We start from the raw sequence: 14,810 nt of genomic DNA, 5'->3' as shown, positions 1-14,810 counted from the left end.
AAAACACGAAGATGGGCAGTTTAAATGTGCAGGGTATTTGGTTCTGATCCTGGTCAAGTTGCCATTCTCCTTATAATGTGTGTTTTTTTCCTATTAATTACTGTTGAGCAGTTAATTCAAAGAGATCAAAAGAGCAAAGCATTCAAATTGGTGAAATCAAATTAATGAAAGTTTATTCTAATATGAAGCTTAATATTCCAACCATTTTAAAGTCAAATGAGGTAAAGCTCATAAGATAGAAGGAAAAAGAATTCAAAATTGAAACACATGGTTAAATATAGCTTTACCAGAGCATCTTCTCTGCGGGTAAACTTATTGGATTGAATAACACAGCACTCAATATTGTTAGAAGACAGAAGTGCCTTCTTGGGGCATAAATCTTTAAAATGATCCTCCTACCTTTGGTTGATATAATTAAATATATTCATCTTTAGATATGCCTGTCAGATAACTTTTATTTAAAAGAGTGGTAAATGAGGGAAGTGATTTTATATGGGAGGTGAGGATACTTCATTAACTTTATTTATATTAACTTCATAAATGTACTGAGAACACAGATAAGTATATAATATATTATATGGAGAAGAATTTTTATTCTACTACCAAAAGGATAGGATAGACTTCATTGTGTTTTAAATTATAAAGTCCTTATATTTTTTTCACATATAAAGTAGAATTAGGAAATATACCAGTATTTTTAGAAATTTTATGAAATTAAACATTTAGTTATAAATTCAAAAAGATTTCAACTAGATAATTTAATATGACCTTGCTAAAGATAATATTACATAGATTATCTTGTATGCATTTATAGTCTATGTCTAATTTACTTTTGTAGGACATGTGTTTATATAGCTATGTCATATTTAAATAATTCACTCAGAAAATTAAGCTCCAGTGATAATATCTAAGAAGAAGGAGGAGGAGAGGGAGAAGGAAAGGGAGAGAAGGAGATGGAGGGAGAGCCAGATTAGCATAAAATTCTACAATAGAAGTGGTGGTGTTAGCATTCCTAATTTCACCATTGTGACACACCTTTCCTTATAGCTAAAAACAAACAAAGAAACAAATAATACCACAATAACAGTATTTACTAAAAAGCTATAATGTTTTGAAAATTGTTAACATTTTTCTAAGTGGCCCTGGTCCTCCATTCTCAACATACTTCAGAACTCAAAGCAATTAGATGGCGAATTCTGGCAAGGATTGTTCCAAGCTAGGTGCTAAATAAGATTATTTAAAAGAACGTGCTGAGATCAGAATAAAGGAATGTCATCTTATAACTTAAAATACATTTTTGAAATAAAAATGATCTTAAGATGTTGTTTTCTTTGTAATCATTTAATATTTTATTTTTGTCCGGAGCTTCAAGAGTTATAATCTAAATTGCAACTGAAGAAAGCTCCAGCTAGCTGATCTGCACCTAGCTATTTTCTTGCTTCAAAGCCTACAGACCCATCTGCTTGCCAGCAGGTGTAATTAATTAGCTCATGGAAAAGAAACTCCCTTTTAGAGTGAATGGGAGGAGAGGAGGGAGAAGTCTGAAAACCCAATTTTAGGCAGACACATCGGTTGGATGCCTCTGGGTAAATTTCTGATGCTGAAAATTCATTGAATTTAATCGTTCTTAATTTCACAAGATTTCTGATTACAGCTGGGATAATAAGATGTGATCCAAAAGTTGACAAAAAGTTGGCACGTTTTCGAGGAAACTCCTTTCACACAGTTCCATCCTAAAGCGATAAAGTGCAGAAGTTCATTTATTTATACATTTTATCCATTTATTCGCTCAGCTTTGCTAATAAGCAGTTTTGAATCTAGTTGGCTGATAGGTAGCAAAAGCATATTAATTATAGGACAATGTATCAAGTTCAATTTTTTATCTAAACCTTCATTTCTTTTCAGAGGTAATCAAAGAGAAGTCAATCCAAAGTGCATCATTACTTGAATGGCTTTTTTAAAAAAGGACTGCATTCTAATAAAATAAATGGGTTTAGATAACATAAAAACAAAATTCATAAACTTTCTATAATTTTATCTATATAGTGCATATTAAGTTATTATGGAAAAGGCAGTATAATGAATTCTATAACACCTCCTCTTTTAAAGGCTCTCATACATAAAAACAATATCCTATTTTAAATTCAAACGTCTCCTGGAGCATGGCCTTAATGGGTAAGACAAGGGATATTTAAGGCAGTGGGTGAACTATTACAAACTGGAGAGCAAGTGTTGCAATTAAAAAAGTGCAGTGACTGCCCAGATCCAGAAAAGTGTTACCAGAAGACAGTGCGGACCCAGGGTTGCCAGAATTCAGTTTTGTTCACAGGGGCCAGAAACCCATAATTTATTGGTAAATAACCAAATTTTTTCTATACTGCCTGTGAGAAGCATGTCTAAGGTACAGTTATGATCTTTGACTAACACATCTGGTTTATTAAATAACTAAATCTGGGGATTCTTCAATAATTAACCAGTCTTTACATCAATCACCACATTGAAATGGGATCTTATTGGTCAAGTCTTATCAGCTCCTCTAACTACTGATAGAAAGTGGTAAGGGAAGCTGAGGCAGTATTATAATTAACTAGAGGCCTGGTGCATGAAATTCGTGCACTGCGGGGTGGGGGGGGGAGTCTCTCAGCCCAGCCTTCACCCTCTCCAATCTGGGACCCCTTAAGGGATGTCAGACTGCCAGCAGTTGGACATCCCCCTCACCATCCAGGACTGCTGGCTCCCAACCACTCGCCTGCCTGCCTTCCTGATTGCTCCTAACCATTCTACCTGCCAGCCTGATCACTCCTTAACCACTCCCCTGCCAGCCCTATTGCCTTCAACTGCCCTCCCCTACCTGCCTGGTTGCCCCCAACTGTCCTCCCATGCAGGCCTGCCCCCCCCAACTGCCCTCCCTGCAAGCCTGGTTCCCCCCAACTGCCCTCCCCCTGCCAGCCAGGTCACCCCTAACTGGCCTCTCCTGCAGGCCTGATCACCCCTAACTGCCCTCCTCTGCTAGCCAGATTGCCCACAACTGCCCTCCCCTGTCGGCCATCTTGTGGTGGCCATCTTGTGACCACATGGAGCCGGCCATCTTGTGACCACATGGGGGCGGCCATCTTGTGCAAGGGTGTGACAGTCAATTTGCATATTACTTCTTTATTATATAGGATGAGATAGTAAAGAATAGTGCAGAAGTTCCTACAATTACATGAAGAACAGATTCTAGAAGGCCATGGCTTCTATACTTTGGCTTCATTCTTATGATCCCCATTAGTGGTCAGGGAGGTGGCATAAGCCTCTGGTAATATAATGAGGTTTGGAATGTGTGCTGCTGAAATATCCCTACAACATATCACATTCCCACCACTGAAGTCACATGCAAATTTTAAATAGGTGAAAGTTTACATGCCATCTAGATAGAAAAGAAACTTTAACTTTCTGGAAATCACACAAGAAAAAATAGCAAAGATGTGCTTCAAATCTGAGCTAATCAGTACACTAATTGTATCACATTCATATAATGGAATTTTACACAATAAAAGTGAACAAATTATTAATGCAGGCAACAGCATAAAAAATCTCAAACACATTATTTTGAGTAAGAAAAATCAAGAAAAGAGAATATATGCTGTATCATTCCATTTCTATAAACTTAATACACAAGCAAAACTTTAAAAAATTATGTTTGAAATTGTACTGTAATCATCTTACAAGATTAAATCATTTCTCTTTCATTTGCTTTATCTTTTATTTGCAAGTCTTAGCTTGCCAGCAACAGACATACATAGCAGTATTATTTATTATTAATGTCATCAGGAGAAATCATACTTTTCTGAACTATCTACTCTAAGGAAGAAGTAGTAAAGAAATCACACTATGAGAAGAGTTAGTTATTAAACTATAAAAACTAATATCATAGGTGAGATATTTGAAAGTGACCTTGCAGTATATCCCAGGCTTATTGTAGATTAAAGGGACAAATCATTTCTGGGTATATGTATGACATTCCCCTTATTGGTAATGAAAACATTATACTCTACTGATTTGTTCTACTGAAGCAATTACATTTTTCTGGAAACTTGGAGCAGTTATCTAAGAGGATTGTTGTCTGTAATGAGGGCTTTCTGGTAGATAGGGGAATAAAACATATTTGATCATTATTTAAAGGAGTGTTCTACTTTAATAGCAAGAATATATTGAATTTCTCATTCTTTTCTTTTGATATACCTTTAATTTTGCTCATCTTTCTTATTAGAGACATATTTACTTAATATGCATTTCTCATTTATCTTCCAGAATGAATTCTTTGCTCTTTACTTTTATAATTGTTGATATAGTTTAAATATATTTCAACATTTTAAAATGTCACTTTCAAAATATTGACTTAGTGTCTCACAAAAAAATTAAAAGTCAGGAGTGTAATACCTGGCACATTAATTTATTAAGTTGTTTACTAGTAGCCTGAAATAGAGATTAGGTTTTCCACAGTGTTTTGTTTCACACATAGGGAGACTCTTCCTCAAGTAAACAGAAATAAACCTCTTGACTTTATAAATTATACTTGAAAAATAGTATTTAAGAGGCCCAACTTTATTAATCCTTGGATAAGTGCAAAATAAAATGATACGACGTCACACCAACCGTAGTGGCTACAATTAAATATATATAGAGAAAAAAACAGGGTTAACAAGGCTAAGAAGCAAGTATATTTTTCATACAACACAAATGGGAGTATAAATTGGTAAAGGCACTTTGGAAAACTGATTGCACTAAGGACCAGAAATTCTACTTCTAGGTATGTAAGCAACATAAATCTATATATCTATCTGGTCACTTAAAGACATATTCAAGTTTTCGTGTGGTAGCACTATTTGTAAAAACACATATGTGAAAGTACCCAAATGCCCATCAGTGTAGAATGGACAAACAAAACAAGAATGCCATACAGCAATGAAAATGAACACTATGAATGAATTCCCAAACATAGCGTTGGGCAAAAGGAAGCCAAACAAGAAAGAAAGCATATGGTAACATTCCATGTATGTAAAATACAAATATAGATAAAAGTGATCTTGTTCAAAATCAGGAGAAAGGTTCTGATAGGGAGATAAAGGCTTCTGTGGTAATGGAGTGTTCTATTTCTTGGTCAGGGTGCTGGTTACATCAGTGTGTTTAGTTTGGAAAAATACATTGCATATGATATATGCACATCTATGTATGGATATTATACTTCAATGAAAAAGTTAGAAAAATTTGCATTTGTTTAAGTCATAAGATTTATGTTTTATAAATATCTAGGAGATGCAAGATTTCTTTAGAGTTAGTGTGACAGAGATAACTTGTTGTCTCCCAATATCCATTACTACTGTGTAACTTTTAAATAGTATATAAAGTTTAACTAATCATATGGCCACCCAAAGCAAAGGCCATGTTTCCCTCTGTTCTCTGTATCTAGCTGTGGCTCCTCAACTGAATTCAGACCAATGAGATGTAAGTATAATTTCCTGTGGCTGTTTTCAGGGACCTTCATTAAGAGACAACCTGCACTCCTCCGCTGTTCTTCCTGCTTTCCTCTATCTTATGCACTGATGTTACTAGATAAAATCTCCTCTTGTAATGAAGAGGGTGGAGAAACAAGATGAAATGGAATTCTGACCCTGATGACTGTGAATTTTCCATAATAGCTTGAAATCACCTAACCAAACTTTTATATGAAACAAAAATAAAAATCTATCTTTTAAATGGTAATCTAAGTATTACAAAATTAAATGAATCCATGGAAAAAAAACATTACTCTTGTTTATACCAATTAGTACACAACTACTTAAGTAATTAGTGAGTATGAAATGTAATATCAACAACTGTGTGACAAATACTGTGAGCACAATACTCTCATAGAGGCTAACCAATTGAATTTCATAAAGGTATACAAAGTCACACATCTAGGAAGTGGAAAATTAGATTTCAAACTTAGTTTTCCCCAGTAGCCTAGATTCAGTATTATAGTCTTCACACTCAAAGCAGATCTGTCTCTATATCTGTCTATCTATCATCTATCTATCTATCTCTCTATCTATCTATATATCTATCTATCATCTATCATCTATCTATCTATCATCTATCTATATCTATCTATCTATCTATCTATCTATCTATCTATCTATCTATCTATCATCATCTATCTATCTATCAAAAAGCAAAGAGTTGAATCTGGTATGATATAACAGAACCTTAATTAAGGAATAGTAATGGATATAAAAAGAATGGGATAAATTAAAATAGACATCATGAGAAATTTTATTTAGGATGTTGTGATTGATTAGAGGTGGAGGAATTCATGATAAATCTTGAGTTTTGATTCTACAGTGTACCCTTAAACAACGTGAAGGTTAGGGGTGATGACACCTCTGCACAGTCAAATATCTGCATATAACTTTTGACTCCCCCCAAACTTATATACCTACTATTGACTTAAAGCCTTACCAATAACACGGTAAATTAACACATATTTTGTATGTTTATGTGTTATATACTATATTTTTATAATAATGTAAGATAGAGAAGGAACATGTAAAGATAATCATAGGAAAAATACAGTCACAGTATTTATTGGAAAAAAAACAACAACAACACCTGTATAATTTGACCCACACAGTTCAAACCTGTGTTGTTTAAGGTTCAACTGTAATTGACTTTTTCAGCATATTATTCTTATTTTACCTGAAATAGAAAGTATAGGGAGAGTAAAAGTTTGGGGTAAAGCATTACAGGAAAAATAGTAAACATGTTGACACACACACATAGAATTATAAATGAGGTTAGAGAACAATTTGAGGAAGAAAATCCTGTCTTTATCATTTAAAGACAGTTATAAGATGCAATTTATTTTTAAAGTTTTCCAGAAAATATCAATGAATTTAAGTGGATTACGACTCCCCTAATCTATAGAAATAATTAATACATTAACATCACACTAATTTTAATCAATATTTATGTGATTTGTAATGTAAACATTATCTAGTGCATAAGAAGAACACAACATTGTGTTGTCAATTAAGCCACTAACAACTTCTTTACAAATGTTAGTCATGTTCTGAAGATATTATTACCATAGTTATCACTCAAAAATTTGAATTTCTATTATATGCTTGACTCTTTCTTTGTCACTAGGGCCACAAAAAGATGTATGTCATGGTTTTTATCCTCTAGAGACCTACAATATTATAGGGGAGACAATTACACAAAAGAGTAAAGAAGGTGATGTAGCATTTGCTCTGTTAGATGAGTGCCTCAGATAATGTGTTGTATGAGTCAGAGTCAGTTAACCTCTAAAAAGTAGGTGGTCATGGTAGACTTCTCAGAGGAGCTGGGACTCAAGTTGAAAACATAATGAAAGCTAAGTATTGTAGAGGACCCTAAAGTATATATTAATGCTTTGGAAACATTATGGAGGACATTATTGAGGTCCATTAGTTCAAACCAAGAGTTTTGCTATTATTTTCTATTTTAAACTTATTTTTATCCAATGAATCTAAAAATTTCTCTAGAAATTGCCTTGCTCTGATCGAAAAACTGTCTACTCTTATTTCCTAACATTTGGTATCTGCATCCATGAGCTTTTGACTCTGACCATTGAGCTGAAATACAAAATGTTACATCACTCATTTACATTATCACACTCTCCCCACTCGCAATACAAATGTGACATTTCAATTTTGCACACTTCAACTCTCCTTAAATCATCTGTATAAAAACTTCAAAGCTTGATTGATGATGAATGAGCCATTGTCTCCTCAAGCACCCGGTTCTCATTAGCCTTTAGAGTCTCAGCTTATTAATAATGAACCTTGAGGGCTGACCCAGTGGGGTAGCAACTATTCATTGTGCTCCCAGCTGAAAGGTCTGGGTTTGGGAAAGATGCAGGAATCTCTGGACCAAGTCCATTCCAGAGATGATCTATTAAGTATCACAGGTAGGTGATGTCAGCTATATTATTTTTGTATCCCTATCAGACAACAGACTTGTGTGGCTTTCGGTGATGACAGTGAGAAAAATGAATTTCTTTATGTCTGAGAAAATCTAGTAACTGCTTCCTCCTGCATCTTCATCTTGAAAATGGGCTTTGCCACTTTGGATTTTGACTTCTTGACCTTTGGTTTGGAAAGGCAATGTAACTGTGATATATGCACTATTAAAACATTCCCACTGTAATTAGACAAGGGCAATATTTCTATTCTTTATTTTTATTATCATTATAATTGTGAGGTTGACCTGTAGATACACCCATGCAAAACAAGACATTTAGATACACTATCAGGAATTGAGGTGAAGTATTTAATTCTTGCTTCTTAGGTCTTTCTTATATAATTGTAGTTGGTAGCTTTGTGAGCAGAAATAAAATGTTTACTCTTGATGCCAGTCATATAGACTGAAGTGGAATATGGCTAACTGCTTTTAACATTATAATATTTATTTTCTAAAAAAGAAAGGACATTCCATCTTCTTTATGAAATGGTTACCAATTGTGCATGGGGTCAAAGCAATTTTGTTGACTTCCGAAGTGTAGTAAGGAGGTCAGATTAATCTGTATTTTCAGCAGGGATCTACATCACAATTAGGCTATTTCATACAGAGCAGGAGAAAAAGCCATGATTCAGTGTTTTATCACATTTTCTTTTCAGAGAATATATTTGCAAAATGTCAATGATTCTCTTAATGGTCACTCATCCCCAAATTCACTATAATAACTAGCATTTGCAAAGAAATAAAGAGCACAAAAGAACTTATTCAAATAATGCAAACATTTCTTTCTTCATTAGACTTAGGTGAATTTGAATCAACGGGGGAAAATGGTTAAATTGACAACCTTTTTGAATTAGAAGGCTATGACACTAGTACAATATACCCTCTTTAAAATGTCATATTGGCACTTTAGAACTTTCTAAAAGATAATCTAAGGAACAATATATGGTAGATATATGGTTCAATATAAAAACATGATTGTAGACGTCTGTGTAGCATATGCTAAATAATTTGCAAGATATGGGAAAATTTGGTATGTCTGGGGGTAGCACAAAGTCATTATTATTCACTTGATAAATAATTGAATTTGGTTCACAAAATAGGTTTAGGGATAACAAAGAACATGTCTGAATGTGCATTGTAAATATCAAACACCTGCCTGCAATAATTTTGTACATTATCAATTAAAATAATTTTCTATTACAATGATATTTCTCTTTCAGCTTATAAAAGATCTAACCTCAAAATTATATATATATATTTAATTTTTCCTATATTCAACATATTAGATTTTCTTTAATGAAGGAATAGTTATTGTGTATCTTACTTATGCCTTGCATATTAGACACAGTTTTGAATAAAACAGACTTAATGAAATGTAGAACCAGATGAGATGAGCTATTAAGTGTTTATGAAAAAAGACAACTTTTATTCTTAATCTATTTTCACCAGACTATAAATTAAACTTAAGAAAAACAATGGAAGTTAACTTATCAATGTTTGTAGCAACTTCCATGGTACTTTTATTTTTCAGCTCAATTTAAAAAATATTCATTGTTCTAGGTTTGATGCTGTAGATGCTGCACTGAAAAATATCCCCTGCCTTCATGGAGTTTAATCTAATATTTCAGTTAATATTGTGATATATATATATATATATATATATATATATTAAAAATTCAACATATTAAAAAACAGTGTGGTTTACAATTTACTTAAAATACAAAATGATTCATAATATTTTTACTTGACTTGTATTAATCTAGTAGAAAATGTTTGAGACACAAACATATTTAAGTATTTACTGGAATTTTTCAGTAATGAAATGCTTTTTTCATAGAATGTCATATTTAATATATCTTACTATATTTAACCATGACATTTATTAAGAAGACACAGTACTGTTTTCTGAACTTGCTGGAAATATTTTTATATAATAAAAGAAAATTCATAGTAGCTTTTTTCTACCAATTATTCCAATGGCCAAGAATCTAATTGTGTTCCACTCAATTTACTCCAATATATTAACTACAATGGAAGTGAATTGCAATGGGATGAGATGGCCTTGAGTTTATTTACTTATTCATCATTTTTTGAGATTTTTAACTCTTCTAGACTGCATGTATCTTTGTTTGAATATCCATTAAATTTATACCTCATTTGCTTATCCTGCTTAGAATTAGAATTTGTCTTTTTTTGTCATGGTTTTAAAATTTAATTATCATTTTATTTCATGATAGCATGAAGGAAACTCTTGGTGTAACAGAGATGGTACCTTCCAATAAATCATTAATAATACTGATGGAAAGTTCTGCTGTTCTTGTGTTAGCAAAGATAGATCTAAAGTATAGCCAGACTTTTTTTTTGTATCTTCTTAGGCAAATATCTTATCAAGCTGTTCTATTTTTCTAGTTCTTATCCCTCTTTCTAATAAAAGAAAAAAAAGTAATCTTGTCTCTATAGTTAACCAAGGCAGAAACATTAGTTATAACTTTTGTCCAGTTAATAATCAGTAGCTTAACAACTCCCTTATAGGTCAATACCTTTCCTAGAATTTTCTTATTCCAGAAATAAACCTAACTAAATATTCCCCATAAAACATATTTAATTAATATTTAAAATCATGTAACATTATGAAATCATTGTAAACTATACAAATAAATGCAATTTTTAAATTATATCCTGACATAACTAGCTAATCAAGTTGATAAAAAGAAAATGTAAGATATAATATACATTTAAATTATCCTGTAATTATCAATAAAATGCACATTTTCTGATTGTGGGGTTTGACATTCAACAAAGAATAGTTCTAAGCCAAACATAAAGGAAAAAAACTATTTTCAGAGAAAATGCACACATACATGAATAAACTATCCATCATTAAATACAAAAAATTAATAAATCCTCCTGGTCAAAACTGCTAGGAGATGCTGGGTTTTGAATTTAGGATGACAAAAGTATTCAGACTTATGATTGTAGTATTAATTTGAAATTTTAACATGTAAGATTATACTGGCATTATTATTGCCTCCTTTCGAAATCCTTTTCAAAGTATAAACCAAGCTCTCCAACAGAATATTCCTAAGAAATAAATGTAAACATTGGTAGCAGATTAATATTGTTGAAGAAAGGGATTTGATGAGATTATTATTCAATATAATGTAATCTGATTCCATTTGAATATTTCTAGATAGGAAGTTAGATATGGTTACTGTGTTCCTTCAGTATAAACTATTTGAATTAAAATGTGACTCCTGAAAAATGCAGGCTCTTTCTACAATGTGTGAGCTATTACTTTCCTCTTCACTTTTTTTTTTTTTAAGTAGAACTTTCCAAATGTAGACTGAAAAATAACCTTTATTTCTTGGATAGCAGTCAAAATCTCCTTTCTTTGTCACCTAATGAAGAATTATTTCTGTAGAAGAAGAGCATCCCCTTATGTTTCATGAGAAAGCTATTAGTATGAGAGTGTCACATTTCTTAGATAGAAACGTAATGCCAAACATTAATGTAGACATTCATTTTCACAATCGTTCTTGCATCTTACATCTCCCTTCTGCTTTGATGAAGGTTATATGGGTAGGTTGTGAAAAATAATGAGCTGAGTTTTAGAAGTAGAAAGATTATCTAATTCCTTATTGTTTCTTTATTTTTTCTCACTTGAGAAAATGGAGCCCATCATCAGTGAAAGGATTGATGATGGAAATACGAGTGATTTTAAATGTGGAAAGCCATGCAGTATCAAAATAAATCTGGAGGATTTTATACATGCAACACAGTATGGAAATTTAGATGTGCCCAGCAGTCTCACTTTCACAAATACCCCTTTTCTGGTGTCACTTATTCCTTTTGTATTTTATCTCCCTCATTTTTTTTAGCTGACTCATAAAAATTTAGCATGTGGTACTGTCCAGGAGAGATGAGTCTCTCAGGGCTTCCATGGGAGACAGAGTCATTTGCCTTCCCAATATCCTCTTCTTCCTCATTAACACTAGTGCTTGTTTAGATTTTGTTCAAGTAGCAATAGGTTCACCTAAATATTTGCTTCCTCAGCCTCTCTTGCAGAACAATGGCCATGGGAGATCGTACTGGCCAATGAATACATATTTAATCCCTGAGGAGAGCATCTCTTCCCAAAGAGATAGTTAGAGCCTTACCAGGAGGAAGTATCTTGCTTCTCCTTTCCTCACATGCTTTGACTTCAGACTAACACCTTGAGATGCAGAAGCCCTCTTGTGCCTGGAGAGAAGAAAGCCAACACACAGAACAGGTTGTTTGTACTGTAGAGCAGCCAAACTAATAATCTCTGCAACTGCCTTCTACAGGTTTCTTATTATTATGTGAGAAAAACCATCCCTTAGCTACTATTAGTTCAGTTTTTGTACTTGTAACTGAATGCTTTATAGACTAATATATGACTTTATCAAGTTGTTATTTTTATTAAAGAGGAGAAAATGTGGTAGATATTGAGCAGGAAGATGCTATGTATATTTCTAACCAACTTCTTCAGAAAATAACAATAGTATTTGCAGAATAATATTAACTTTATTTCTGGATAACTTAAAGAGAATCGATGTATATGATCAACGATTGTTCAGGGAGACAAGTTATCTGATCAAAGCAAGTGTGAAAAAGAGAAACAAGTAAAAATTGGCATTAGTGTATTTTATCCCATGGTTATACCATTCTTCCAATGAACCATAGTGTTTTTCTTCTATCTTGCATTGTGTTGTTCTCAAGGAATGATTGGCAGTTCTATTGATTCCAACCAAGACAAAGAACATTTTTTTAAGATTGGAGCCTTAATTAGTTTTAGCTTCCATTCGGGACTAATTATTTACCCACTGACTCTAGTCAATGTCACATTGCTTGAAACAATTTTTTTGTAAGGGAAATTTGACAACTTGTACCAAAAGTCTTAAAAATGTATGATTTTATAATGTAATTTGTGGAAATTTATTTTAAAGAACTAATCTGAGATAAACAAGTTAAATGACCAAAAAGAGGGCATTCGTCAAATAAGTACTATTTAATTTATTCTTTGGCATATTGTATTTTCACTAGAATAATGTAGAATGTTATTTGATTACCAATAACTACTCACCATTTACTATTAAAATTAGCAGGCTATGCAATATTATATGTAATATTACCCCAATTTCAGAAAAAAAAAAAAAAAGAACAGGAAAAGAGATTAGTAGCGTCTATGCCAAAATGTTAAGAATGTTTTCTCTCTGAATATATAGGTTATGAGTGTTTGTTTGTTTGTTTTTGTATTTTTTATCTTTTCAATTTCTGCCATTTAATTTATATGACTCAGAAAAAATATGTTTAAAGATATACTGGCTATTAACGAAGTAATTCTAACATTGAAAATATTTTAAGGGTAATTCATTTTTATTGACTACTTTTTCATCAACCAAAGTTTTGACAACAAATCTGTTTGTTTGTTTTAATACAGAAATCCTAAATGGTGGAGTCTATGTAGACCAGAACAAATTTCTTTGTTACGCAAACACAATTCATTGGCAAGATATTGTTCGGAATCCATGGCCTTCCAACTTGACTCTGGTGTCAACAAATGGTAGCTCAGGATGTGAGTAGCATTACCCTCTTTAATGTCTGAAAATGTTCTTCTACTTCTTGTGAAAATGAACAGCTTTTGTTTGTCATGCCACTGATAATATTTTGAATTTTGATTGCATATCCTTTGAACTGTGCTGTTTTATACAACAGAACAATTTTTTACTTGAAATTTACTCTATTTTTTTGGAATGATACTTCCCCTTTACAAATTACTATTTTCTTAACATGAAGTTTTTCAATAAATCAAAATTATGTTACCATATTTTCAACTTATAAATATGTGCCCCGTTGTCCATAAACTTAAGGCTGATGTCTAACGACTGCTTCACCACTGAGATTAAGGTAGTAGAACAACAATGTGCTTTCCTATTTATTATAAATTTAAAAAATTAAAAACTCTTGAACATTTTAAAATTCATAAGCCTTCATTTGCCCCTAAAACCCTCATGACAATCGCAAACACAATAAGTAGAGTGTAAAAATATATACTTTATATAGAAGAAATATATGTTATATTCTGGTTTTAGTGTGCAAATAAACAACCCAATTTACCAATCTTAAAATGTATTATTTCTACCATAGAGGATTTATCATATTCAAAGTGTTCAATTTAATTAAATTATAATTATTAGTTTTAGCTATTAGTAATATTCAATCATTAAAACCTTGGAAAATTATTCTGTCAAGAATCAGTGTCATTTTCATAAAGGAGGCTATGTTGTCCCCATATTTATTATTACTGATGTTTGTATGAGAATAGAATCTTTATTAAGTGTTAACCTGGATTTTATATTTCTCATCTATTATATATTTCCCACCTGAAATCATAACTATCATCACACAGTTCAACAATTATTTGAAATTGTACTGATTGTGTTATGATGCTTTATAGGAAATCAAACTCCAAGGGACAAGTATTAAGTTTCATTACAGTTTTAAGACTTTAATGGGGAAATATGAATATATTTGATTCAAACTGACAGCTGTGTTTCAATAAATGATGGCAACTTTTTCTTAAGTAGAGTAACATAATTTTCTTCTCGCTTTTGAGCAGAAATTTGTATGTAATTTCATTTTTACAGTGTTCAAGTTGCCTACCTCATAAAATTATATGAGAATAAAAGATTGAATCCGTTCACACTAACAAGGCAAATGATGTGTTTCAGAAATGGCTTCCATTTTCAGTCTGCTCAGACTATGGT

General features: G+C 32.3%; 1 protein-coding gene across 4 annotated transcripts in view; it reads left to right on the top strand.

Annotated features, from left to right (window-relative positions):
• The window catches only part of ERBB4 (erb-b2 receptor tyrosine kinase 4), a 966,639-nt gene that overhangs the window by 644,489 nt on the left and 307,340 nt on the right, over nt 1–14,810 (top strand). For all 4 annotated transcript variants that reach the window (XM_080671023.1, XM_080671024.1, XM_080671022.1 and 1 more), the window contains exon 4: nt 13,484–13,618. In XM_080671023.1, the coding sequence (XP_080527149.1) occupies nt 13,484–13,618 (135 nt within the window). The remainder of the gene's footprint in view (nt 1–13,483; nt 13,619–14,810) is intronic.

The sequence above is a fragment of the Plecotus auritus genome (genome assembly GCF_963455305.1).
Source record: "Plecotus auritus genome assembly, chromosome: 5".
NCBI lineage: Eukaryota > Metazoa > Chordata > Mammalia > Chiroptera > Vespertilionidae > Plecotus > Plecotus auritus.
Note: the sequence above shows the minus strand (reverse complement) of the source record. Positions and strands in the feature narration are given on the sequence as shown.